Source organism: Triplophysa dalaica, chromosome 10 (genome assembly GCF_015846415.1).
Source record: "Triplophysa dalaica isolate WHDGS20190420 chromosome 10, ASM1584641v1, whole genome shotgun sequence".
In the NCBI taxonomy this organism is placed as follows: domain Eukaryota; kingdom Metazoa; phylum Chordata; class Actinopteri; order Cypriniformes; family Nemacheilidae; genus Triplophysa; species Triplophysa dalaica.
Genome location: NC_079551.1, coordinates 12,312,810 through 12,337,049, shown reverse-complemented (window position 1 = coordinate 12,337,049; position 24,240 = coordinate 12,312,810). Strand labels below are relative to the sequence as shown.

Below are 24,240 nucleotides of genomic sequence, written 5' to 3'. Positions count from 1 at the left end.
TTTGATTCCAAGAAAATACAATATGACAAAATATTATATGTAAGGAGTGAGAAATTGATTTTTATAAATAAAAATACTTCTTTATTTATAGAAAAACTATAAAACTTAAAATGAATATGTTTACCTATCATGTTACCTTGACATCGCTGACGCTTGACAACCTTGACAACGCTTGTGTTTTGCATTACATAAAGACAAAATGAAGAGTTCATTTGCAAAAAAAATGGGTTTAATTGTGCATTCCAAGTAATATCAATCAAACGGCAGCATATGGTTGTTTTTATTAAGTAATAATAACTCAGATGCAAACATGATAACATGATTAAAACACAATGCAAAAATGATAACATGATTAAAACATGTTCTTTTTTACTGAGTTTTTGCAAATAAACTCACTCATTGTTTGACTGATGTCTGATCTTTTTTGTTTTCTTCAGCTCTTCTTGATTTGATGTCATATATCAGAACAACAGAAGCAGCTACAGCAGCCATGCCCATCAGAGCAGAGACGACCAGTCGGATCACAGCTTCTGATGTATCATAGTTGTCGACACAATCTGAGGAAAATATTTGGGTACAATTAGCAAACATATATTTTTAAGCATTAAACTCCAACATCCACCCAAACTGAAAATACACAACCTTCAAAAATGTTACCACTTTACAGCGTCTTACCACCAGAACACGGCTGACAGAGTTGAGTGATGTTGAGATGTTGTGTGTGGTTTGTGATGGGATTGTTGATGACACATCTGTATGTGTTTGTATCCTGATATTCCACCTCCAGAGGTAGAGAGAGTCTGATGTTGAGATCAGACACACTGATGCTGGACAATAAACTCTTTCCTTTGTACCAGGAGAGACACACATGTGTCACATTCATCACTGAACACAACAACACACATTTTGAGACTGAAGATCTTTCTGATGATGGAGGATTCTGTGGACAGTAACTGACGATGACAGGAACAGGGAGATGAGCTAAAAATGATAGAAATAATTGAACTAAATTTAGGCTTTCAAAGCTGAAACACTCCAGCCAAGTTTGTACGGAAAGTTCAACCCGAAATATGATTAATAATATAAATACACAATATTTATTCTCTCTTATGTGTATGTAATACTGTATGGGAGTCTTTCTTCAGTGGATAACAAAAGAAGATATTTTGAGAAATGTGGGAGTCATTGTTGTTTGATTATCTGCATTCTTCAAAATATCTTTTGCGTTCTGCAAAAGAAAGAAACTCATACAGGTGTGATATGACTTGAGGGTGAGTGAATGGTTCTTGTAGATAGATGTTTGGGTGAACTATCCCTTTTAAAACCTGCTGCAATCAAGTGCACTTGTGCTGTAGCCCCCCCTAGTGTCAGAAGTTGTGCTCGCAGAAACTATAAACAGTTAAACAATTTACTGCTTAATAATATATTAAGTTAATAATATTAAGTTAATATTAAAGACAATGAAGTCTTTGATTATCTCATTCTCTACTTACCTATAACAATAACATTGAAGGTTTTTTTGGACACCTTATTTCCAATGATTTGTGCTTTGTAGAGGCCCGAGTCTGTGGTTTTGATGTTTGTGATGACTAGGGATCCGGTCTGCTGGTTCAACTTTAGCCTGTTTATAAACCTTCCGTTATTTTTAGACAGAGTGATGTTTTTAGCTGATCTGTTTAGTTCTGCTATTTGAGTGCCTTTATCTCCAAAACTCCACAGTATCAGATCATCTTTCTGTAATTCGGAAAGATCAGTGTATAGAGTGATATTTTCTCCCTCCATCACTGACACTGATATCACTTCATCTGTATCATCACCAAACGTACCTGAAACAACACCAAACACAAAACAAATTCTTGTTACATATAAGAGCATTGTTTGAAAGACCTTTTCATTTTGCACAACTCTGAATGACAGCAGATAATGTGCTCTATCCTATTTTGGGTCACTTTTCATTTAAGACAACACAAAATGCATGTGTAAATGATAAGATTTGAATGCATTTTATGGTCAATAAACATACGTCTAATACTTCTGTTTGGGTCACTTTAATTTCATTTTAAACTTTGTAAGGTAGTAAAAATAGACTATTATTGCACTTTACTATGAAAACTAAAAAAAGGGATGCAAACTATTATAGACTTTGTGGAGGCACACAATATGTGCTTAAAGGTTAAATACAACAAATGCACATCCTTCCTGTAAACCGCAGAATTAAGCATGAACTACAGCCATAAAATGGACATTCGTTACTGTTGTCTTCAACAGTTCCCTGTGAAAATTGTTCAAGACACATTAAGTAAAATCGTCTTTTTATTTTATTCGAAGTTAAAATATCAAAACATTAAATTAAGTCTGTCATTGTTCTTGTTTAGGTTCAATACGTTTCATCAATGATGAATCAGATGATGGTAAGATACGATGTCAATCTTAGCTACTGAATCCTGTGATAAGTTTACGTTTCTGTGTTTGCTTTCAGCCTGGGCGAACATTCTCATCTATAGACAGACTTACAAAGTTACTGTGTGCACTCTTAAAAATAAAGGTGCTTAAAAGGTTCTCCATAGCGATGCCATAGAAAAAACCTTTTGGGTCCACAAAGAATCATTCAATCAAAGGTTCTTTAAAGAGCCACTTCTTTATAACCTGAACCTTTTTTTTCCACAAAGAATAGTTCGTTAAACAGAAAGGTTCTTTAAGATGTTAAAGGCTCTTTATGGAACCAAAATTTTCTTCTATGGCATCAAATAACCTCTTGAAGCATCTTTTTTTAATAGTGTGAGTGTTTATTTGTCTTTAGTTATAAGTCAAAATTTCAAAAGCTTTAATTAAGTCTGTGTTTTTGGTTGAAACAGGTCTGTATCCTGAGGAACAAAATGATCATTTAGAGGATGGTAAGACATTGTACGATGGTGTGCACTAAATATCTAAATCTCTATTTTTTCAAATCTACATCTACATAGTTGAATCAGATTATATTTTTGAAATTCTGAAATTAAAACTGGATAAAAATACGTAGTTGTTGTGTTTGACGTTACAGACGTAATGACAAGACTATCTGTGCCAGAGGGAGACGCCGTCACGCTGCCCAGTTTTATTACTTCAATTGAGGACGTTGTCTTCGTATGGAAGTTTGCTGAATCCAAAGCAACCGGTCACAGCATTAAATTCAAAGTCATAGTTGAAAGGAAGAAAGAAAATGATTGCGAAATCTTATTTAGTACCGTGAGATTCCAAAACAGACTCCAACTAGACAATCGCACCGGATCTCTGACCATCACAGACTTCACAGCTCAAGATGTTGGACACTTACTCGCCAACGTGTACGCAACCGTGTTTAAAAACAGAGTTTTCATTTAAGATAAATTAATGTAAATTATGATTTTACACAGGCCAACATGTAACACCCTTTTAAAACCGAAAGTAAATTCTTACCTTGCTTCTGCAGGCTTAGCGTTATTGATATGAAATAAAGGAGAAACTGTGCTTTCATTTCGATGGGGTTCAATGAAAATCCATCTTTATATGAAATAAAGCAAAGTTTCACTAAGTCGAGTTATTGAGTCGCTCCGTATCGATTCCGCATTACTGAACCGCACCTACACCGACCAGCTAACGACAGAGTCACTTTCATTATAGCTTATCTGTGCTCACATAAAAGAAGAAATTCAATTTTGTGACGAAGTAAAAACCTTAAAATTCAATTTCCAATAAGCGACAACTATAAATGAACAGGAGTAAACCCGCACTTAAACAACACTTCCTGTCCAGAGGGAGTCATCCTTGCGGAAGTGAGTTATTTTAAGGAGACTCCCATAGGGCCATGTTACATTGACATCGCTGACGCTTGACAACCTTGACAACGCTTGTGTTTTGCATTACATAAAGACAAAATGAAGAGTTCATTTGCAAAAAAAATGGGTTTAATTGTGCATTCCAGGTAATATCAATCAAACGGCAGCATATGGTTGTTTTTATTAAGTAATAATACCTCAAAAACATTTATCAAACACAATAAAACACAATGCAAACATGATAACATGACAAAGACATGTTTTTTTACTGAGTTTTTGCAAATAAACTCACTCATTGTTTGACTGATGTCTGATCTTTTTTGTTTTCTTCAGCTCTTCTAGATTTGATGTCATATATCAGAACAACAGAAGCAGCTACAGCAGCCATGCCCATCAGAGCAGAGACGACCAGTCGGATCAAAGCTTCTGATGTATCATAGTTGTCGACACAATCTGAGGAAAATATTTGGGCACAATTAGCAAACATATATTTTTAAGCATTAAACTCCAACATCCACCCAAACTGAAAATACACAACCTTCAAAAATGTTACCACTTTACAGCGTCTTACCACCAGAACACGGCTGACAGAGTTGAGTGATGTTGAGATGTTGTGTGTGGTTTGTGATGGGATTGTTGATGACACATCTGTATGTGTTTGTATCCTGATATTCCACCTCCAGAGGTAGAGAGAGTCTGATGTTGAGATCAGACACACTGATGCTGGACAATAAACTGTTTCCTTTGTACCAGGAGAGACTCACATGTGACACATTCATCACTGAACACAACAACACACATTTTGAGACTGAAGATCTTTCTGATGATGGAGGATTCTGTGGACAGTAACTGACGATGACAGGAACAGGGAGATGAGCTAAAATTGATAGAAATAATTGAACTAAATTTAGGCTTTCAAAGCTGAAACACTCCAGCCAAGTTTGTAAGGAAAGTTCAACCCAAAATATAATTAATAATATAAATACACAATATGTATTCTCTCTTATGTGTATGTAATACTGTATGGGAGTCTTTCTTCAGTGGATAACAAAAGAAGATATTTTGAGAAATGTGGGAGTCATTGTTGTTTGATTATATGCATTCTTCAAAATATCTTTTGTGTTCTTCAAAAGAAATAAACTCATACAGGTGTGATATGACTTGAGGGTGAGTGAATGGTTCTTGTAGATAGATGTTTGGGTGAACTATCCCTTTTAAAACCCGCTGCAATCAAGTGCACTTGCGCTGTAGCCCCCCCTAGTGTCAGAAGTTGTGCTCCCAGAAACTATAAACAGTTAAACAATTTACTGCTTAATAATTTGTTAAGTTAATAATATTAAGTTAATATTAAAGACAATGAAGTCTTTGAGTATCTCGTTCTCTACTTACCTATAACAATAACATTGAAGGTTTTTTTGGACACCTTATTTCCAATGATTTGTGCTTTGTAGAGGCCCGAGTCTGTGGTTTTGATGTTTGTGATGACTAGGGATCCGGTCTGCTGGTTCAACTTTAGCCTGTTTATAAATCTTCCGTTATTTTTAGACAGAGTGATGTTTTTAGCCGATCTGTTTAGTTCTGCTATTTGAGTGCCTTTATCTCCAAAACTCCACAGTATCAGATCATCTCTCTGTAATTCGGAAAGATCAGTGTATAGAGTGATATTTTCTCCCTCCATCACTGACACTGATATCACTTCATCTGTATCATCACCAAACGTACCTGAAACAACACCAAACACAAAACAAATTCTTGTTACATATAAGAGCATTGTTTGAAAGACCTTTTCATTTTGCACAACTCTGAATGACAGCAGATAATGTGCTCTATCCTATTTTGGGTCACTTTTCATTTAAGACAACACAAAATGCATGTGTAAATGATAAGATTTGAATGCATTTTATGGTCAATAAACACACGTTGAAACCTCCGTGTAGGTCACTTTAATTTCATTTTAAACTTTGCAAGGTAAAAAATATAAAGAATTGAGATTTAAAAATTCTGACTATTAGTGCACTTTAATATGAAACTTTAAAGGGATGCAAACTATTATAGACTTTGTGGAGGCACACAATACGTGCTTAAAGGTTAAATACAACAAATGCACATCCTTCCTGTAAACCGCAGAATTAAGCATGAACTACAGCCATAAAATGGACATTCGTTACTTACCAACTAGACACCATGAGACCAAACAGAATAAAACAAACATGCTGTACATTCCCTTCAACATATCACTGAACGATTGAAGATGATAACCCCTGAAATGACTCCGATATACTAATGCAGATAGGCTGTTGAGAGACATCCACATCCTACAACAGAGGGAGACCCTCCCAGTGCACTATTCATTTGTACACAGGCAGTCAAACGTTATTGTGAATTTGCACATGTTGTTGTATTTTGATAGTCTCATCATATTTTTGTCAGGACATTCCCAGCATTGTACACCACTAAATTCCAACACATGATCCAATGTACACACACACGTGGTTTGATTTGTCAACATTTTTACTATTCTGTGTGCATGATGTAAGAATTATATTTGGTCATTTTTACCTGCGACTCTTATTTGATTTATTTTTCAGAACATCATTGTTGATAAAAGTACTACTTTATTTCATAGTACAGCTGTATTGCACAAAAGGAAGTCATACTAAGAAATTAGCACGGCCGGAAGAAGCCCTCATAATACACAAAGACCACCTCACAAAAAAGACCAATTCTCATGCATATGCTGTCTATCTATCAAAAAGAACAAACCACATTTTTCGCAGGTCTCAATAAAACCACAGCAGTTGCACAGCAGTGACCTTTAACAGGATGTACAAATTATTTAATGTTTCATGTAACCCACATCAACAATTTGTACAGTGTAGACAGGCTGTGTAATCGGATCAGTCAGTAAAATTACAGAATTGTAAACATTAACATTAACATTAGTAATATGGAATTTGAATCGGATGAATTTGAATCACTGTACAGTAACATTAACGCATAATTTGTTAGGCTGCGATAAATGTGGTCTGACAGGACAGATGCACCTTCTGCTGAGGTTTTGCTGGCACTCTGTGCTGCTTGCTGTCTTGTTTTCAGGAAAACTATATACAAAATAAATCCCACTGCTGATAAAATAGGTTCACAGCCATGTCAACTTGATATATATTTTTTATTTTTAACGTTTGGGAATATACATTTTATAATAATGTTTTAAAACGTTTTAAGGTTTTAACAATTTTATTTCCCGGTTGATATACATATTTTTTAGAATAAATTTGTTGCATTTTCTGCGGGTATTACGATAAATTCTGAACACAACATATAAGAATAGGGGCAAAAGTTGGTAAAAATTATTAACCACAGCTATTGGGTGCAAGCACTCCATGTTATCACTAGGTGGCAATACCAGAGAAAAAAAACATGAATTTAGGCATCCCTCCCTACTCACTCAAGGGCAGTAGGGCACTCAAAAGGGCAGACCACTTGAAAGGGGATCTCTGAAGAAAGGAATTATTGCCTCATGAGTCTTGGTGAAGAGAGTTAAAGGGGTCTTATGGCGTGAACACAAGCTTTTCTGTGTCTTTGGTGTGTTATAAGTTGCCCACGCATGTATAAGACATGTAATATTGCAAAAATTCAAGTGTTGAAACAATAGATGTATTCTATCTAAAAAGTTCCAGACCTGCCTGAAACGCCTCCTGTAACCACACCCCCAAGAATCTACGTCAGTTTGTAGTATTTGACGAAACCGAAATCGCCCCCTGTACCATTATTCACTATTCCCTACATTAGTTCACTAAGTTAGTCCGCTATAAGGAGCGGGTGAAAACGAGTGAGTAAATTCGGACACGGTGCCATCTTCTGCTGAGACGTGGGAAATCATTCAGCACAAGCATCAGATGGCTAGCAGCTAGCAGTGAGTATACAGTCGTGGCCAAAAGTTTTGAGAATTACATAAATATCGGAAATTAGTTGCTTAAGTTTTTATAATAGCAATTTGCATATACTCCAGAATGTTATGAAGAGTGATCAGATGAATTGCATAGTCCTTCTTTGCCATGAAAATGAACTTAATCCCAAAAAAACCCTTTCCACTGCATTTCATTGCTGTCATTAAAGGACCTGCTGAGATCATTTCAGTAAACATCTTGTTAACTCAGGTGAGAATGTTGACAAGCACAAGGCTGGAGATCATTATTTCAGGCTGATTGGCTTAGAATGGCAGACTTGACAAGTTAAAAGGAGGGTGATGCTTGAAATCATTGTTCTTCCATTGTTAACCATGGTGACCTGCAAAGAAATGCGTGCAGCCATCATTGCGTTGCATAAAAATGGCTTCACAGGCAAGGATATTGTGGCTACTAAGATTGCACCTAAATCAACAATTTATAGGTTCATCAAGAACTTCAAGGAAAGAGGTTTAATTCTTGTAAAGAAGGCTTCAGGGCGTCCAAGAAAGTCCAGCAAGCGCCAGGATCGTGTCCTAAAGAGGATTGAGCTGCGGGATCGGAGTGCCACCAGTGCAGACCTTGCTCTGGAATGGCAGCAGGCAGGTGCATTAGCATTTTGGACCCGGGAACAGTCTAACCTTGCATATAGGGTGGCGCTTGACGTCAGACGTAACCGAATAGACTTCCGCAGTTGTATTTCCATTAATCACCACTAGCGGGACAGATATACACAAGAGAATGCTATTTTGTACTTGAGTAACTTCACCTGTTCACGTGATTCTTCCCAAAAAAACGGAACCATGAGGGCTTTTCGAACTGATGTGGGGCCGCAAGATCAAACGGGCGGATGACATTAAAGTACCGCGAGCGAGATTTTGTTTTTCGAATCGCTTTCGCAGAACTTTTTTATGTCATCCGCCTTTTTGATCTTGCGGCGCCTTTATGATGCCAATGACCCCCAAATATGAGTAACCTTTTGTGAGGGACTACCTTTTTTAAAATAAATGAATCTATCTTTTTTTCTGTGTAAAGAAATGTTTAAAAAAGTCTTAGATAAATAGTAAGTAGGATATTATAAAGACAACACGTTGTTTCTTAACCTAAATAGTCTGCATAAATTTCACAAAAAAAATCCCCAAAAAGAAACTATAGTGAGGAAGACTCACTAGAAAGATTTAAATATAAACAATTCTGGAAAATAGCAATAGTTAATAAAAGCAGATTAATACTGTCGACTTTTATCATTTTCCTGGTGGACCCCTTGAAACCTTCTGGGGGTCCCCGCACCCCTTTTTAAAACCCCTGTAAAACAAAGGGTTATGTGGTCGGATCGGAATAAAGTCAGAATTAAGTTTTGTATACGTAAACCGAGCAAATATCCTCAACACACGCACCATGTATTTAGTTTAAATCAGACGCACGTCCACCATTCTCAAATATTTCAGATCACTCGAAAATGTGAGTGCACTTTAATCTCAAAAAGGATATGAGGTGCACGACGCTACTCAAAGGAACCCGCCGCTCAAACCAAGCAGTGATTGGTCCAGTGTCGTGCACAAGGGGCTAATTATATTCCAGCCCGTGACTGTCACGCCTATTGTAGGCATGTTCGTGTTTTTGCGTCATACTACACTGAGTGCGAGGGCGATCACCCGGCGTCGAAGAAGTAGGAGTCTTATACACGGAGAAGCTTATGGTTCTACCAATATAAATCTCAATTTACCAACACAATGAAGATCCTACTTTTCTTTATTTTATTATTGAAAGGTGAGTGCCCTAATTTTTCAATGTAACTTGAAACGACGTTCAAACTTCACGAACAGGAAAATTGGTTTAATCATTCTTAAATATTATATCATATGTTATTAAAATACATATTTATATTTATTTTTTGCGCAATATTAAACTGCCCCTCTCAAAATGATTTGTTGGGGTGGGCGGATCGATCCTGAAATGTCGATACTTCCGATACTGAGGTTGTATCGAAAAGGATCGATCCTAACATAAAACATCGATAGAAATGTGTTTTTACTACAGATTTTATTTATTTACTGATGTAGCTAATAATTGTATTATAAAGAAGAACTATTTATTTCCCTTAAACCTAGCTTTGCACTTGTTGGTCCGCCCTGCCATGATGTTTTTGGGGATCCGCTATCACGTGACTCATGCAGCGCCAATAATAAAAGAATAAAACACTGCGAACTGCGATGTATGGCAGTGGGCCTTTAGGGGTAAAAGACAAAGATTAAAAGTACTTTATTATTTAAACACTTTGTTTCTCAAACAATTGTGTGCACTTTGTTTATACATTCACTTTATAAATTAATTTGTTATATTATTGTGTCTAAACGTAACACTGAACAAAAACGTAAAAGCAGTTTTAAAAGCTTTGTTCTTCGTTAATAGTTTTATTCACTTTGTGTTTTTTTAAAGCAAGAGAAGTAGTACTATGGCAGGGAGAAATAGTTTTGTTTTATATAGCAGTTTTCTGTTCTGTTAATCTGTTATTGTTACTTATTTCCAGTAATAATTTGGTGCAAAGTTCATGCTTGCAAATTGTATTACAGGAATAAATAACTAAATAAATATATTTATTTGGCTTAAAATATGTCCTGTGTTTTAACATCTACATGATGAATTAGCCTATAGGCACATTAAGAGCCCAAATCACAAAATATTTTAGTGGTCATGAAAATGTATTCAGATTTAGCAAATTAATGATGCATTCATCAGATAAATCATGACATTTCATTCACAGGAAAGTAAGTATAAATTCAAGTGAATGCTTTTAAAAGTACTGTATTTTACTTTTATAAACTGTTTTAATTACTCTTATTTCTTTTTATTATTATAATTTCTTCTATGTAAAGCACTTTGAATTGCCACTGTGTATGAAATGTGCTATATAAATAAAATTGCCTTGCCTTGCCTTGCCAATATTGACGTAATTTGTGCATACAACAACGCGCCCGTTTTTTTTGTGGCCTAAATGAGTTTGCTATTTCCCAGTCAGGCCCTGATTATCGCATATACCAGTATGTATTATTGATTGCTGTTAATATTGCTGTCTGAGAAACGTCCTGTTTGTGTCTTCAGGTGTGTTTGGTGATCCAGGTGAAGTGAAGTCTGTGTCGGTGATGGAGGGTGAAAATGTCACTCTAAACACTCATCTTACTGAACTACGAAGAGATGACCTGATCGTGTGGACGTTTGGAGCTCAAAAAAGTCGTATAGCTCAAATCAACCAAGCATCTAATATTATCTGCACAGATGTGCAATGTGAAGGTGCTGATGAGGGATTCAGAGACAGACTGAAGCTGGACAATCAGACTGGATCTCTCACCATCACTGACATCAGAACAAAACACTCTGGACTTTATACAATAAAAAATTACAGAACAGAGGATTTATCCAAGAGTTTTAAAGTGATGGTCTATGGTAAGCTATTATCAACATGGGTGTTTTGCAATTAACAAACATCTTCACTTGGATACACCTTAAGTTTTATACAGAAATAATATATATGTTGTATAATACAACTCGTTGTATAATACCATGCACTGTGCTGTGTTTTACCTTTTCTGTTTTTCCTGTTTGCCCCTGTAAAGCTGCTTTGAAACAATACACATTGTGAAAAGCGCTATATAAATAAACTTGAATTGAATATGTTCTATTTGTCTTATTATGTCATAATATATCTGTAATACTGTTCTGCGTTGTTTTTCAGCTCATCTACCCATTCCTGTCATCAACAGAAACTCTTCTCAATGTTCAAAATGTGTGTTGTTGTGTTCAGTGATGAATGTGACACATGTCAGTCTCTCCTGGCACAAAGGAAACAGTTTATTGTCCAGCACCAGTGAGTCTGATCTCAACATCAGACTCTCTCTACCTCTGGAGGTGGAATATCAGGATACAAACACATACAGATGTGTCATCAACAATCCCATCACAAACCACACACAACATCTAGACATCAATGATGTCTGTCAGCCGTGTTCAAGTAAGCCACTCTCTGCATTTGGATTTGACTTTTTGTGTTTTCAAATTAAGTTACACTAACGTCTGTCTCACTATATTTTCAGAAGCAGGACTGTCTTTAGGTGTTATTATAGCAGCCATAGTCTGTGTTGTGCTGTGTGTGTGTGTTGTTGTTGGAATTGGTCTTTACTGCTGGAGAACTAGACAAGCAAAAAAGAAGGGTAAGTTTTCTTTACTACTGATTCAAGGAAACACGTGCTCTCTATTGTTATGTTTTGTTTGTGTTCTTTCTGTATACAAACAAACAAAGTTGAAGTGGTTTACAAACAATAGTGTATCTTCTGTGTATATGCTCACATATAGAAAATGTCCAACTTGTATAGTGACTTTGTTTTATTTTGAGTAAAGGCATTTGCTCCTCTTCACAAACAAGTGCAAACAAGCACCAGTTTGGGCCACCCAGTGGCTTTTTCATTTATCTTATATTCATCACGTTTTTGTGTACAATTTCTGAAATGTTTAAAGTACATATGAAGCGGCCTATTGTCCATAATTTAGTTAGACCCTCAGCTGTAAAAATCTTTTTTAATAAACAACAACAATAATGACAATTCCATATATAAAGTTGTTAATAACAAGATGTATTATTCAACACCTTTTTAAGATACAACAGACCATGGTCCTGGGGAAGAAAGTGTTCCACTAAAGGGTAAGTTATTAACAAGTTACACAACAGTATGAATACATGTAGCATGGGAGAAAGACGCCTCTGGTGGTGTAAATGGGAACTGCAATGTGAAGTATATTTAAAGAGTACGTAGCACGAGATCATGAAAATGACGTTTCATGCTGTCTGTTATGTTGCCATGTTTGAAAGTAAGCTGTCTGCCAAGTAATAAGTTCGAAAGTGAGTAAATAACAAAGTTATTTGCTTGTAAAAATGGGAGTCGACTCTGAATCACACAAACGAGTTGTGGACATATATGCACGTCACTATACATAGTCCCCGCCTACGTTTTGCTGAGACTGACGTGGAAACTTATTTCTCCTCCCCAAACACTGTCGCTCGTTCGTGATGCGTGTGTGTCATGTCTAGAACCTGTGTTCTACGGTGTGACACTAAGTCCGTCTTATTTCAACTACAAAAGGAAGAACGTCTGAGGGGAAAAATGGTTACAAATCATTTTTTTCAAACGATACCAAAGGAGTATAACCCCAGGGTTCAACTGTGCAGGCGTCATTTCACTGAAGATTGGTTTAATAATCTTGGCGCGTTCACTGCAGGATATGTGAAAACACTATAATTGAAAGAGGGAGAATACCAACTCTATTTGGACCTGTTAGCTCAACCGAATCACAATCTGTATGTGTGACTTTTGATTTTTGTTTTAAGTTCAAGAAATATTTTCGCACCTTATATCTGTGTTTAGCTAATGGATATTACACTAACATTAGCCTGTACCGTTATTTCTGGGGTGTCACAGTTTGTTTTAATTGCTATTAACTTTGCATTTTGACAGTTTTGCCGCACGTGCACTTATAAAGATATATTTGGGTTTCATATATATCATTTTCATGACCTCGACTTTCTGAAATGCTCTATGTACCATGACAACGCGAAATCGAAATAATAGTACTGCTAACGTATTAACATTATTTTAAGAAAAAATATTTTATTTCATTGAGCAAGAGCAAAACATGCATGTTGTGACACTGGGAGTTTTTATGACAAGAGTTGTCACTCGTCACTGACAAACATCCTGCTCCAGTCGTGGTGGAGTTTGTTGTGGATAAGCGTCTTCTTCCTAGTCAGACTCGGGCTCAAATTGGTAAAATTGCCGCCATCTCTAGCTACACATATAATATACATGACATCCAACCACATGCTAACCGTAATATCGTAATGATGGTAGTGGGGTTCCATTTGGGACAAATGATGAAAGCGTTTGACCAATCACAACAGACTACACCATCTGACCAATCAAATGACACAATGTTTGTGGGTAGGTGGGGCCAAGACGGATGAATCGCGGAACGAATCCTTTGAGAGTCAGTCAAGAAGTAAAGTTCGAATAACTGGCTATTATTAGGAGATTATAGTGTTTTTACACATTGTATGTACATTGTGTTGTTGGACACTCCATAAACCAAAGTAGGACCTTAAAAAACATATGCTTCCTACTCTTTAAGAAACTTCAACACCACTTTGAATCAGTTTAGGTCATCAAGATATGGGTGCCCACCTGTAGTATGGTTTATATTTGTTTGAGTAGTCCTCTATTACATATTGTTACCATTTTTTTTTGCTTCTAATCCATCATAATATGATAAATGATGCTTTGCAGGAACATGTATTGAGAAAAATGGAGTGAAGAAAGTGGAAGTGGAGGAGGGAAGGTCTGTTACTTTAAATACTGGAGAGACTGAAATACAAGGAGATGAAGTTGTATGGTGGTTTGGAGAAGCAGTTAATTCCACAAGCTCATGCGTTGTAATCACCAAATTAAATGCGCAAGGTGAGGAGGAGGAGTGTGATAATGTTGATAAAAGATTTAAAGACAAACTACAGCTGGACCCTCAGACTGGAGATCTCACCATCACAAACATCAGAACCACAGACTCGGGACTTTATACACTACATATCAGCAGAGAGAAGATCAAGTTATTTGTCGTTATTGTTCAAGGTGAGTATCTCAGCTCTATTTTCAAACAGTCATATTTACCTTGGTGTTTAACCATTTAAAATATCTGAAATTCAATCATTGAATTAATTGAAATTACAGTCTGGCACCTGCAAACTAGATCGAATCCACACCAGACACGAGCAGCGCGATCCGATGTGACAGTAGAACCCATAAAGAACGAGACATTTTTTCCATCACGCCACATTTACTGATTACTGTTTCTAATGGGGTTTATTATCTTTTTTTCATGCCGCTCGGGTCCTGTGTAGACAGGGTGTTAGTACCTGTAGTTATAAAAAGGGATTATCCAGCTATTTAATCCCTGTTATTGTGTTTTCTGTGTTTCTTTGGTAATGACAGAAAAAAGTAAGATTGTCACTGTGACCGAAGGAAATTCTGTTACTCTACCAACGGACGTTTTTAAATTCAAGAGACGTGATGTGATACAGTGGAAGTTTGGAGACACGTGGTTGGCCAAAGTTACCAGAGGATGCTCAAAACTAGAAGCTCATGGGATCTTTAAAGACAGTCTCTCTTTGGATAGACAAACTGGAGAGCTTACCATCAAAAACATCCAGACTGAACATGCTGGACTCTATCACCTTCAGATCCAAAGCACACAGACAATGTACAAAACGTTCAGTGTTTTGGTGACGCCATTGACTGCACGCGCATTAAGGTCTACAACTATTTGAGTTTTGTTTTTCTGCACAGCTCAAAGCCACAGAGCATACTGGAAAGTTACTGTAATGTGTTTACATGAGACCAATCTTGTGGCACTATAGGTGGAGGGGGTCTAGAACAGTATTTGCTCGTGTCTAGCGATCCCAATGCTCCGCACTGTAATTAAACATCTAAAATGATCTTTATTTTTATGTTTTCGGAGAGGTGCACCTGCTTTGTTACAGACACATCTGAAGCATGCATGCTAAGATGTACTCAGGCAGCCTGCGCTTCCGATACACACAGAACTACACTATTTAAAAATGTTTTATCTCTATACAAGAATTCACACAGACTTTATCTGATGTGTTAAATCTTGTGTAAAAATATAAATGTAACATTATAACCCTTGCAAAGGCCTGACTCAATGTCAAACAATAAAAGAAACAAACAAGTTCAAAAAAATTCTTATAGATATTGGTTTTGACTTGCTGTGTGCCAAATCTATTGGTATTACCATGATATTAAGGTATGGTTGGAGCGATCCAACAAATCAAACATCATTTTGAAGGTTTTTGAACAGAAAAAAAACTAATTTTTGAAAGTTTTCACATTGCGTTTCAATTTGCCTGGAGGGTTTACATTTTTAATAATGTATAAGATTGTGCTGTTTTAATAGAACACTTAAATCACCTAAAGAAACCTTTTTGAAAGAAATTGTTTTGAAAGCACATAAGTGGTATTAAAAGGATTCGTAAAGAAATGTGTTTTATTAGGGCTGTGAATTTAATGCATTCATTGTAATGCAGGCATAATGGAAAAATAACGGGCATGAATTTTTTTTATTTTCCAGAAAACTATTAATGCACATGACATGTGCCACATGTTATGTTGTTTTTCTACAACAGTTCACTAAATAGAAAGTAATTTGTGATTCGATTAATCAGCACATTGTGTAATCAATTAAATTAAACATTGTAATCGGTTGACAGCCCTAATTTTTTTTTATTACTATGAAACAACATGAGTGCAAAATGTTGTAAGCATGCGTAACAACAATTGGTATTAAATTGTCTCCCTTTCAAGGGGTCCCTGGCCCCAGAAACGTGAGAACCTCTGCCTTAAAGGCTCAGTTTTTGTTTAACAGCGGCCACTAGCGTTGCATTATAGATTTGCCACGAATCGCTCAGTCAAATGCTATCGATTCGGATAAGTATGTGAGCAACATACTATCATACCAAGGTATGTTGTTGTTGTAATATCAGCTGTGTGGCGGAGCAGTTTTGCGCGTCGTTGTTTAGCTGGAACCGCTTTAATATTGTATTCGTCCAGATATTCTTAGGTATAACAAACATGATGGTTTATTACGTTAAGTCTGTATGCACCTATGAATAGATATTGTAAAATTTTGTATATTATAATGCATTTCACTTAATAGATCCTCTTAAATATGCCGTAACGTTCCTTTAAACCACCAAAATATGGTACATGGAGCCAACATTAAACTTTCATGTAATGTATATTAGGTTTAAATTAGGTATTTAGTAGATCAAATTATTTGACAAAAGGAAATAACAGCACATCAATGATAGTAAATAAGGGTTTATTTAAATAAAAATGCATAGATAAGTTTCTCAGAAAACTACATTTCTGTATTGGCACCAGATGCAGGAAATTTAAAAATGTAATACAAATTAGGGTTGTCCCCGACATGTGTGTGTTTGTGTGTGTGTGTGTGCAGGCGCATTAACGCACAGTTCTTCAGTTAACATCCGATTATGCGTTTTTAGAGGCCATTCATATTTCACGTAAAACTGGAACTTGGGCTCTCGTGGTGTTTTCTGTTGCAAAGTAACCAGGAATGAAGAGGAAACACTGTAGATGTACATTTGATGTGTGAATGCGATTGCGAATGCGTTTGTCCCCTCACAAGCTGTTTTGTCCCATCTTGATTCTATCGAACCCTGGTGCGTTTTCATTCATCCTACATCATCATGAACATGCATGACACGTGATAGTAAACAGAACACGGGTCAATATGTGCAGCTTAGAGTTATCAACACTTTGTCTTACTGTGCGTTTGCTTAGGGGCTGTGTCCAACAAGGCGCTTTTACTTGGCATCAAGTAAGTGAGAAATGTTTGGAAATGGTGTACACATTCATTTCCGAGTCATCTGCGTGCAGACCGCTCTTCTTCTCTTTACAGGTCTCGCAGCACAGAAGACGGGGGTTTCGGTAGCCAACCCTAAAAATGTCCCATTCTTTACATCATAAATAATACTTTAGCGCCGCAGTGGGTGCCCGTCTGCTACGCCATTGCTTCTGTAAACAAAATGGCATGATCCCCATTGCGTAACACCTCTGCGAAGATTCGACTGTCACCCCATTCTGGGTCACCCCATTTTCACTTTCATATTTCTCGTCTCGTTTACTCTGATGCTCGAGTTCTCCAGAGTTCTTCAGCTTTTTAGGAGAGATAACTACTACAGCACCCAAATCATTCACATTTATAAAGCGCATCTTATAACAAATATACATTTATATATTTACATTTATGCATTTGCCAGACGCTTTTGTCCAAAGCAACTTACATTGCAGTAATTTATACATTTATACTTAGGTATGTGCAATCCCCTGGGATCAACACACAACCTTGCATTGTTAACGCAATGCTCTTAACGCAAAGTCCAACAAATCCAAACAAATATTGGCTGTGTAAGAGGCTTGATTTCAGTAAATTGTTCATGAAGACAGAATTCAAGCCACTTCCGTAAACTTACAATTGCTGATTCCAATTCACATCGGTTAGTCAGCCTCAAATACTAACTGGATGTAGCCGTTTCATCATTTGTAGTGTTTTTTCTAGGTTCACTGTTGGCCCCTCTTCTGTTGTCAGTAGGAATGTCTCCTTTAACCCTTTTCTGTGGAAATAAATGGTAGAAAGTGAAATGAGAGAAAGGAGCAGTTGTAAAACATATATTCAATCTACTTACATTCACAGTAATGTTGAATGTCTTCGAAATCCTCTTTTTGGGAATCCATAGTTTATAATGTCCAGTGTCGTTAGGTGTGATGTTTGTAATGGTCAGAAAACCGGTCTGGTTATCTAGCTGAAGTGTCTTATCGCTACATAAGATTTTCCCATCATTTGCGTTTGTCCTTTCAGCAATGACTTCAGTTTTAATTGTGTTGAGTCTGGATTCAGCAAAACTCCATTGTATCACATCATCTTCCTCAATTAGTTCATTAACCCGCAGAGTAACACACTCTCCCTCTTGCACATAAAGTGTCTTGAATTCTGCATTAATATTAAACACGTGGATCAGATACAGAAATGAGATCACACAGTCTTGTTTAAACCTAATGCAACATAGTCAATGAATTTCTCAAAAAATCTGCTGCAATTATGAACTGTGAGTGTTTACTGGCCCACAGACACAAAGAGACAGAGATAAATTTAAGCCAGGACTAGGCCCTAGTTAAATTAGGATGTATCAAAAACATTACTGCTCTGCATCTTGAGACAAAACATTCGCACTGATATATTTTAAGATATATGTCAGTATAAATTGTTTTCGATCAAGACACTTCAAACATTTAAATAAGTCTGGTACTATAGGCTTATGTTTATACATGCTGATTTGCATAAACATCAGCACACACAGCGGTACAATAATATCTTACCATCTTTTATCTCTTTTATCTCATCATCATATTCTGTAGTATTTAGACCTGTTAAAAAAATGTAATCTTTAATTTAGCAACTTTGTTTCATGTTAAGGCTACACAAACATTTGTTTTGAACAAGGCAGTTTTTTTTGTTTTTGAAAAAACAGCACTCCCCTGTGCTGAAAACAGATTAGTTAAAAATGATTTAGATTTACAAGCAGAGATATGTTTAGATATGAACCGGGGATAAAATATCTTACCATCATTTGGCTGCTCAACTTCACCCTCATCATTCAGCACTGTTTCAACCAAAAAACAGACTTAATTCAAACCTTTTGACAAGGTTACTACACACAGTATAGTACTTACGGTTATGAGAATCTGCCTCTAGATTAGACGTTTCTACCCTTGCTGAAATGAAACAGATTTCTTTCTGTTGTAAATGCTTGTAAACTGTTGCAAACACGAACGCACACAGATTTTGTTGTACAATGTCTTACCATCATTTGGCTGATCAACCTGATCCCCATCACTCAGACCTGTTTCAACCAAAAAAATGACTGGTTTGAATTACAAGGAAACTTCTCAAAATATATATATATGTACAAACGGTCCGGTAATTTACGTAATATGAGTCTGCCTCTAGATAAGACGTTCCCACTTTTTTTGTAAATTATGGTAAATTGTGCAAAACAAAAAGGCATCCAAAGATTTAGTAGTGCAATGTCTTACCAACATTTCGTTGATCAGCTGGACTAGAACCTGAAAAATAAGTGATAATATTCACACTGACGAGTTTTTCTTTCATAACAACCGGCTGCCTGTACAGTATCCTGCTCATTACTCGGCTTCTTCATTTGTAAGCATAACTATTGGTTTGAAATATGTGATTTCCTCAAATGTAATGAATGAAGTTGAAGAAAACCGTTTAGTATTAGTTTTAAGTGAAGACATGCAGCTCAAACCAGACGAACACACAATGTGGTTTGAACATTTGAAAATCTTGTCTCATATATTTTATTAAAATCATATTTCTATTTCATTTTTATCTAATAATAAACTGCATCTGTCTAAACAACTCGCAGGACCCCTATTGCCACATGTTATTCCTTTCGGTCATTATCTTGGAAAGAACTGACCTAATGTTCTGCTTGTCAAGCTTCAGACAGCTTGGTTTCCAGCAATAATAAACAGATTGAATACTGCTATTTTTAAATTGCTTTAGTGGCAAAACATCAAACATTCAAATAGCGCACACAGTACAACAGTTTCTTACCATTTAAAACATGCAGTTCCTCTTCAGTAGGCTGGGCTGTTAAGATGGTAAAATTCTGTACATTAATCAGTCATTTTCTTGTGTTTTTTTAAGTGAAATGAGATTGTTATTCGATTAATTCAGTTCAAATGTAAATAGCGGCATAGCGCGTTTCACAATTTCACATGGTTGCAAAGCAGCCTTATAGAAAATACAGTTAAGCGCAAGTAATAGAAATTAAGAAAAAATCATTTATCGGATGCAATACATTGTATTTGTACAGCACTTTTTACAGTTCACATTGTTTCAAAACAGCTTTACAGAAAAGTCCACATATTTTAACAAATAATGCACTCACATATATCTCTTGCAGGATATTCAAAACTATAACTTACCTTTATTCTTCGGTTTTCGAAACTTCTTATAGCAAATCCCAACAAAAAGAGCAACTGTGAAAATCACAGCGAATACCACTATGAGTGCTATATGTAACGGCTGTAGACCATGTGCTGTAATAAAGAAAGGGAGAAATTATTATAACTGCAACTGAACACAGAGACGTCAGAGAACATCTTAGCTGATATCACCTGGAGGAATGAGTCCACAGACGTGAGTGATGTTGAGATGTTGAGTCTGGTTGCTGACCGGATTAGACACCACACAGCTGTATGTGTTTGTATCGCTGATATTCCACATCGAGAGGTAGAGAGAGTCTGATGTTGAGATCAGACACACTGGTGCTGGACAATAAACTCTTTCCTTTGTACCAGGAGAGACTCGCATGTGTCACATTCATCACTGAGCACAACAACACACATTTTGACACTGAAGATCTTTCTGATGATGAAGCGTTTATAGAGATGGTAGGAACAGGCAGATGAGCTGAAAAACATGAATGTAGGGTACAGTACTGTCATGACATACGTACAGGATAATATTTTTGTTAAGCTGCTCATCTTGCCTTAGCGATTAGTGCATTCATGTGCAAAGACAAGCATTTGATTTACAGGATGAAAGATCCTCCACAGGAATGTTCCTGAGGCTTTGGGTGGGCCTATCTAAGGCTGTCTCAGGATGCAAGGACGAGCTACTTACTGACATTAACGATGAATATCTTGGATCCCTCGCTGTTGAGATTCGCTATTTTATAAACTCCAGTGTGTTCAGTTGTGATGTATGTAATAGTCAGATCTCCAGTATCTTTGTTCAATTGTAGCTTGTTGTGAAATACTTCACGGTCCCCATCATATAATGAGATCTTACCGGGCTCAACATTCATCTGAGCTATTCGAGTGTTTCCAAATGTCCAAACTATCCGATCATTGTTGTGTTTTTTAGCAATGTCAGATCTTAGAGTGACATTTTCTCCTTCCATCACTGACAGAGTCTCATCTGCAGTCTTCTGTTCTCCTGTTTCTTCATGTAACACACCTGGAGAACATACAGAAGCCGTTATCAAATCCAGTATTTTGTTTACTAAAAATGTTCTGCATTGTTGGGTTAGAAATATAAAGTAGGTCTTCGATTGACACTACTAGATAAATAAGTGACAGTAATTGTTTAGGTTTAGGTCGTTTTACAATAGCACCAGGTATTCATATTTTAGCTTTCTAAAAACGCTGTGGTGGACACTGTTTAATTGATGAATTTATTGGTAAGCATATAGCCTATTAGTTTGTATGCATTTATGCAATATAATCTATAGCCAAACCGGAGAATGAACTCCAGAGGATTCAAGCATTCCTTGATACTTAATTAGCGTAGCAATCGTAGGGTCAGAAGTGTTTGGATTGTTTTTTCACTTAATAAATAAAACCATCATTTAAAAACACCATTAAATTAGTTTGATGATCTGAATTATTTAAGCATGACACATATGCAAAAACAAAACATCCTAGGGAGGGAGGTTGTGGAGAGGTCCAAGTCAACAGTATTCTGCGCCTAGCAAGAAGAGATGAAAAAGCTACAATGTCAGCCAGTCTTTGACTTAACGCCTGACATTGAGAAGAAACGCCAAAGATTTCAATCAAAGGGCAAACAACTAACTCGACCTCTAGGGCATCAGAAATTATTATAAAGAAAGAGTTCCAAAAGTTTGCAACTTGGGACCGAGTGCAAACATTTGACTAAGATTACATGGTGAAAGTTTACATTTATTTCACACTCATCTGAAACATTGGGATACATTGTTTTTCCTTCGAGAGATGCTCTGTGAATCGTTTTTAATTGTATAAAACTAAATCTTGCCCAGGAAGTGGTGGTGAGTACGTTGTCTAATACTCTATTCCAGGAGTCATCCTCAAACTCTCAAAGTTTCCCACAATAAAGAGAAAAAGATTAAATCGCTTTGGTTAATAAGGATAAAGTCATCTATTGAATTAGAAATATATTAACAAAATGCTGAGTCGGCTAGAAGTAGAGAATTGAACCGCCAAGGTGGTCGAGAAGTGCGAAATGAAAATAAAAGAGTAACAAGACTTAGAGGAGCATGTTCTTAAAAAACAATGGGTAGATATTCAGAGTTCATAACTTTACAAATTAGAGAATTATTGATAAAATAAATATCTATACGAGAGAAAGATTGATGGACATTTGACTAGAATGAATATTTCATTTTGATATGGTAGAGGGAGACTTCCTAACAGTACTTTATTTATCTAAATCCGGATCAATTACACAGTTTAGATCTCCCCCAAATGTCAAAATATGTGTGTTCAGAGCCGGGATCTTTGACATTTACCAAAACTACTGGTGCTTGTGAAATTTTCCCTTTCACAAATACATATCTACCATTAACTTCAGAAATAACATTGTCAATAGAAAAGTGCACAGTCTTATTAATCAAAATGCATCTCTTCTAGACCTAGAATCAAAGTTGGAATGATAAACATGTGAAATCCAACTTGTTTGGAGCCTGCATTGATCCTTGAGGCGTAGATGTGTTTCCTGGAGGAATATAACGTCAGGTTTTTGCAGTTTCAAATGAGTCAAAACTTTGGATATTTTAATGGGACCATTTGGTCCGTTCACATTCCAACTCAAGAATCTTACTGAGTATTTGGTATTGTCCCTTAGATTAGCTTAATATATAAGTAGAGAGGAAATATATATATATATATATATATATATATTGGATAAATTGCTTAGTAACATTGGGGAAAAAACACCCATCAAACTATCCCCCCCTCCACTCAACCCTGAACATCACTCCATTTGTTTTCTCCATTCTCAAACAATGGAGGCAGAACGCCAAAACTCAGGAACCTCCAATGCTCAACAATCATATCTATACTCATCTATCACATGAAGTCACTCCCGAATATGGAATGTTATGGAATAACAGAAAACATTTATTTCATGCAACCTTGAATTCACGATCAATTAACGGTACAACTGATAACAGAACGGTGTTCTTTGTACATTTATCCAGTGCGCTCTATCCAGCAGAGGGGGAGTGATTCAATGCTCGATTTAAAACTATCAAAAGACGCAACAACCGGTTTCAGGTTCAGAATTTCAGGCAGCCTGAATAATTGAACGGAAAAATGCTCGGGAGCTCACTTCAAGCGCGTCTTCTCGCTCACGTGCTCAACCGGTAGTCGCTATGCAACGATTTTTAATAGGCTTACGTTTAATTTATTTAAATTAAGTGTAACAATTTGAAACCGAAAGTGCACTGAAATTAAACCGAAAGTAAAATTAGAAAAAAATGGAGTAGAAAGAACTTACCTTTAATAAGTGATAACATCACAAAAAACAAAAACGGGTTCATCATATTTATGCACAGAGCATTTAAAGTAATAATAAAGCGAAGCTATTGAATCGTTCGGTGTCGTTTCAGCCTGGACTTCGAGGCTTCTCGTCTTTGAGCCACGCCTATACACCGACTGTAACACGATACTGGACGATGAACGCTCGTGAACTGAGGTGATCGTGACGTTTTAATGAAAACAGGTAAATACAGAAAAACAGAAAAAATAGTGACAATTGTGTAAACTGGCATTTACAAAATAAACTGGCAGATACAAATGCATAGCACATATTTACACGTCTTCCTAGATTCACATTTAAATTGCTACCACAAATAGGCATCTACAACCTCTCAAACCTGTCACTGGGGTTTCAAAACTTCCCGCCTTGACTTTAATTATTTTCGCGATAAACCAGATGCAAAAACTAACTTATGTGGTCGTATCGATCCTGAAATATCGATCCTTCCGATGCTGAGGTTATCGAAAAGG

The 24,240-nt window shown here is 36.5% G+C and overlaps 4 protein-coding genes across 5 annotated transcripts; 1 reads left to right on the top strand and 3 right to left on the bottom strand.

The window, feature by feature from the left end:
- Positions 1 to 207: 207 nt before the first annotated feature.
- On the bottom strand, positions 208 to 3,769 carry LOC130429725 (natural killer cell receptor 2B4-like). The gene is made up of 4 exons (XM_056758446.1): positions 3,436 to 3,769; positions 1,494 to 1,826; positions 676 to 981; positions 208 to 557 (listed from the first exon to the last, which is right to left on the bottom strand). Exons 1-4 carry the CDS (start codon positions 3,491 to 3,493, stop codon positions 397 to 399), a joined length of 858 nt encoding a protein of 285 aa, XP_056614424.1. The 5' UTR covers positions 3,494 to 3,769; the 3' UTR covers positions 208 to 396.
- A 193-nt stretch (positions 3,770 to 3,962) lies between these two features.
- LOC130429724 (natural killer cell receptor 2B4-like) lies at positions 3,963 to 6,091 on the bottom strand. The gene is made up of 4 exons (XM_056758445.1): positions 5,967 to 6,091; positions 5,184 to 5,516; positions 4,366 to 4,671; positions 3,963 to 4,247 (listed from the first exon to the last, which is right to left on the bottom strand). Exons 1-4 carry the CDS (start codon positions 6,025 to 6,027, stop codon positions 4,087 to 4,089), a joined length of 861 nt encoding a protein of 286 aa, XP_056614423.1. The 5' UTR covers positions 6,028 to 6,091; the 3' UTR covers positions 3,963 to 4,086.
- Positions 6,092 to 9,382: 3,291 nt separating this feature from the next.
- Positions 9,383 to 15,923, top strand: LOC130429720 (uncharacterized). Of its 2 annotated transcripts, none has more exons than XM_056758441.1 (7): positions 9,383 to 9,511; positions 10,844 to 11,185; positions 11,475 to 11,750; positions 11,836 to 11,949; positions 12,393 to 12,437; positions 14,074 to 14,412; positions 14,773 to 15,923. In XM_056758441.1, the coding sequence occupies exons 1-7, from the start codon at positions 9,475 to 9,477 to the stop codon at positions 15,105 to 15,107; spliced, it is 1,488 nt and encodes a 495-aa protein (XP_056614419.1). In that variant the 5' UTR covers positions 9,383 to 9,474; the 3' UTR covers positions 15,108 to 15,923. The 2 variants fall into 2 exon arrangements, with proteins under 2 accessions (XP_056614419.1, XP_056614418.1); XM_056758440.1 differs by having other exon boundaries at positions 11,833 to 11,949.
- Positions 15,924 to 16,661: 738 nt separating this feature from the next.
- On the bottom strand, positions 16,662 to 23,936 carry LOC130429723 (uncharacterized). Its single transcript, XM_056758444.1, has 12 exons — positions 23,729 to 23,936; positions 21,095 to 21,430; positions 20,587 to 20,881; positions 20,395 to 20,508; positions 20,021 to 20,056; positions 19,477 to 19,506; positions 19,245 to 19,283; positions 19,114 to 19,155; positions 19,005 to 19,043; positions 18,760 to 18,807; positions 18,069 to 18,373; positions 16,662 to 17,996 (listed from the first exon to the last, which is right to left on the bottom strand). The coding sequence occupies exons 3-12, from the start codon at positions 20,780 to 20,782 to the stop codon at positions 17,898 to 17,900; spliced, it is 948 nt and encodes a 315-aa protein (XP_056614422.1). The 5' UTR covers positions 20,783 to 20,881; positions 21,095 to 21,430; positions 23,729 to 23,936; the 3' UTR covers positions 16,662 to 17,897.
- Positions 23,937 to 24,240: the final 304 nt, after the last annotated feature.

Coding starts and splice junctions, on each gene's coding strand:
- LOC130429725 (XM_056758446.1), bottom strand. CDS start 3,493: ATGAAAGCACAGTTTCTCCTTTATTTCATATCAATAACGCTAAGCCTG. Junction 1,827..3,435: donor GCTAAGCCTGCAGAAGCAAG/GTAAGAATTTAC, acceptor GTGTTGTTTCAG/GTACGTTTGGTGATGATACA. Junction 558..675: donor CTGTCAGCCGTGTTCTGGTG/GTAAGACGCTGT, acceptor TATTTTCCTCAG/ATTGTGTCGACAACTATGAT.
- LOC130429724 (XM_056758445.1), bottom strand. CDS start 6,027: ATGTTGAAGGGAATGTACAGCATGTTTGTTTTATTCTGTTTGGTCTCA. Junction 5,517..5,966: donor GGTCTCATGGTGTCTAGTTG/GTAAGTAACGAA, acceptor GTGTTGTTTCAG/GTACGTTTGGTGATGATACA. Junction 4,248..4,365: donor CTGTCAGCCGTGTTCTGGTG/GTAAGACGCTGT, acceptor TATTTTCCTCAG/ATTGTGTCGACAACTATGAT.
- LOC130429720 (XM_056758440.1), top strand. CDS start 9,475: ATGAAGATCCTACTTTTCTTTATTTTATTATTGAAAG. Junction 9,512..10,843: donor CTTTATTTTATTATTGAAAG/GTGAGTGCCCTA, acceptor TTGTGTCTTCAG/GTGTGTTTGGTGATCCAGGT. Junction 12,438..14,073: donor AGAAAGTGTTCCACTAAAGG/GTAAGTTATTAA, acceptor GATGCTTTGCAG/GAACATGTATTGAGAAAAAT.
- LOC130429723 (XM_056758444.1), bottom strand. CDS start 20,782: ATGCGAGTCTCTCCTGGTACAAAGGAAAGAGTTTATTGTCCAGCACCA. Junction 19,284..19,476: donor AGCTGATCAACGAAATGTTG/GTAAGACATTGC, acceptor TGGTTGAAACAG/GTCTGAGTGATGGGGATCAG. Junction 17,997..18,068: donor CATTCAACATTACTGTGAAT/GTAAGTAGATTG, acceptor TTATTTCCACAG/AAAAGGGTTAAAGGAGACAT.